At 40.3% G+C, this 764-nt stretch overlaps 1 protein-coding gene across 1 annotated transcript in view; it reads left to right on the top strand.

Annotated features, from left to right (window-relative positions):
* Positions 1 to 210: 210 nt before the first annotated feature.
* The window catches only part of LOC119584974 (succinate--CoA ligase [ADP-forming] subunit beta, mitochondrial-like), a 10,296-nt gene continuing 9,742 nt past the window's right edge, over positions 211 to 764 (top strand). The window contains exon 1 of the mRNA XM_037933570.1: positions 211 to 293. Within this exon, the coding sequence (XP_037789498.1) occupies positions 228 to 293 (66 nt within the window). The 5' untranslated portion in view covers positions 211 to 227. The remainder of the gene's footprint in view (positions 294 to 764) is intronic.

Consider the following 764-nt stretch of genomic DNA (forward strand, 5'->3'; position numbering starts at 1 on the left):
CAAAGAGAGCGCGGGAAAACACCATATTGTAAATGAAAAAAAAAAACATTGTTTTCCCCATTGTTGTAGTAATTAATCATACGTTTACTCCAATATAAGCAAAGGTATCGCATAGGTGATCAAGTGGATAACCATTTCAACCCAGTTATTAAAATAGACCATTGGACCGTTCGTGTTATTAATAGACCTTATATTGACCCCGGCCTCTCTGTCTCAGCTGGTTCAACATGGCCGCCGCAATGTACCGGGGAGTCCTCTTCGCCGAGAAAATCATCGCCAGGAGAGGGGCACAGGTCTGTTCACTGGAATATTACCCTTCACGAAGAATTACGAGAGTATTTTGGGTCGTTGGGGATATATTTGTTAGTTCGACTAAGCTTTCCCGGGCGAGGATTAGGGATGGAGAAGTTGCGTCATTTGCAGTCGATCTTTTTTTAACAAGGAGAGAGCAGAGGCGCCGATTTATTCATTAACTGTATATTATATCCTTTGTTCATTAAGCATTTTCAATCCTGCTCGAAAGGGGGGTGATGTGAAAACGCTGTGCAGGGACGGGTGACTTGAATTTTGTTTTTTTTTTGTATCCTTATGTGTTTTTGAAATTAGGATATTAGTATGGTGAATTTAATATCTATTTGATGCTAAAAAAAAAAAATTATTCACCAAAGATGGGGCGGCAAGACTTGTTCTCAACTTAGGTTGTGATTCAATTCCAAAGCTTGTAATGCCAAGAAAATGTTTCCCGCAGCCATCCAGTCTTGCAG

The sequence above is a fragment of the Penaeus monodon genome, chromosome 19, assembly GCF_015228065.2.
Source record: "Penaeus monodon isolate SGIC_2016 chromosome 19, NSTDA_Pmon_1, whole genome shotgun sequence".
Lineage (NCBI taxonomy): Eukaryota > Metazoa > Arthropoda > Malacostraca > Decapoda > Penaeidae > Penaeus > Penaeus monodon.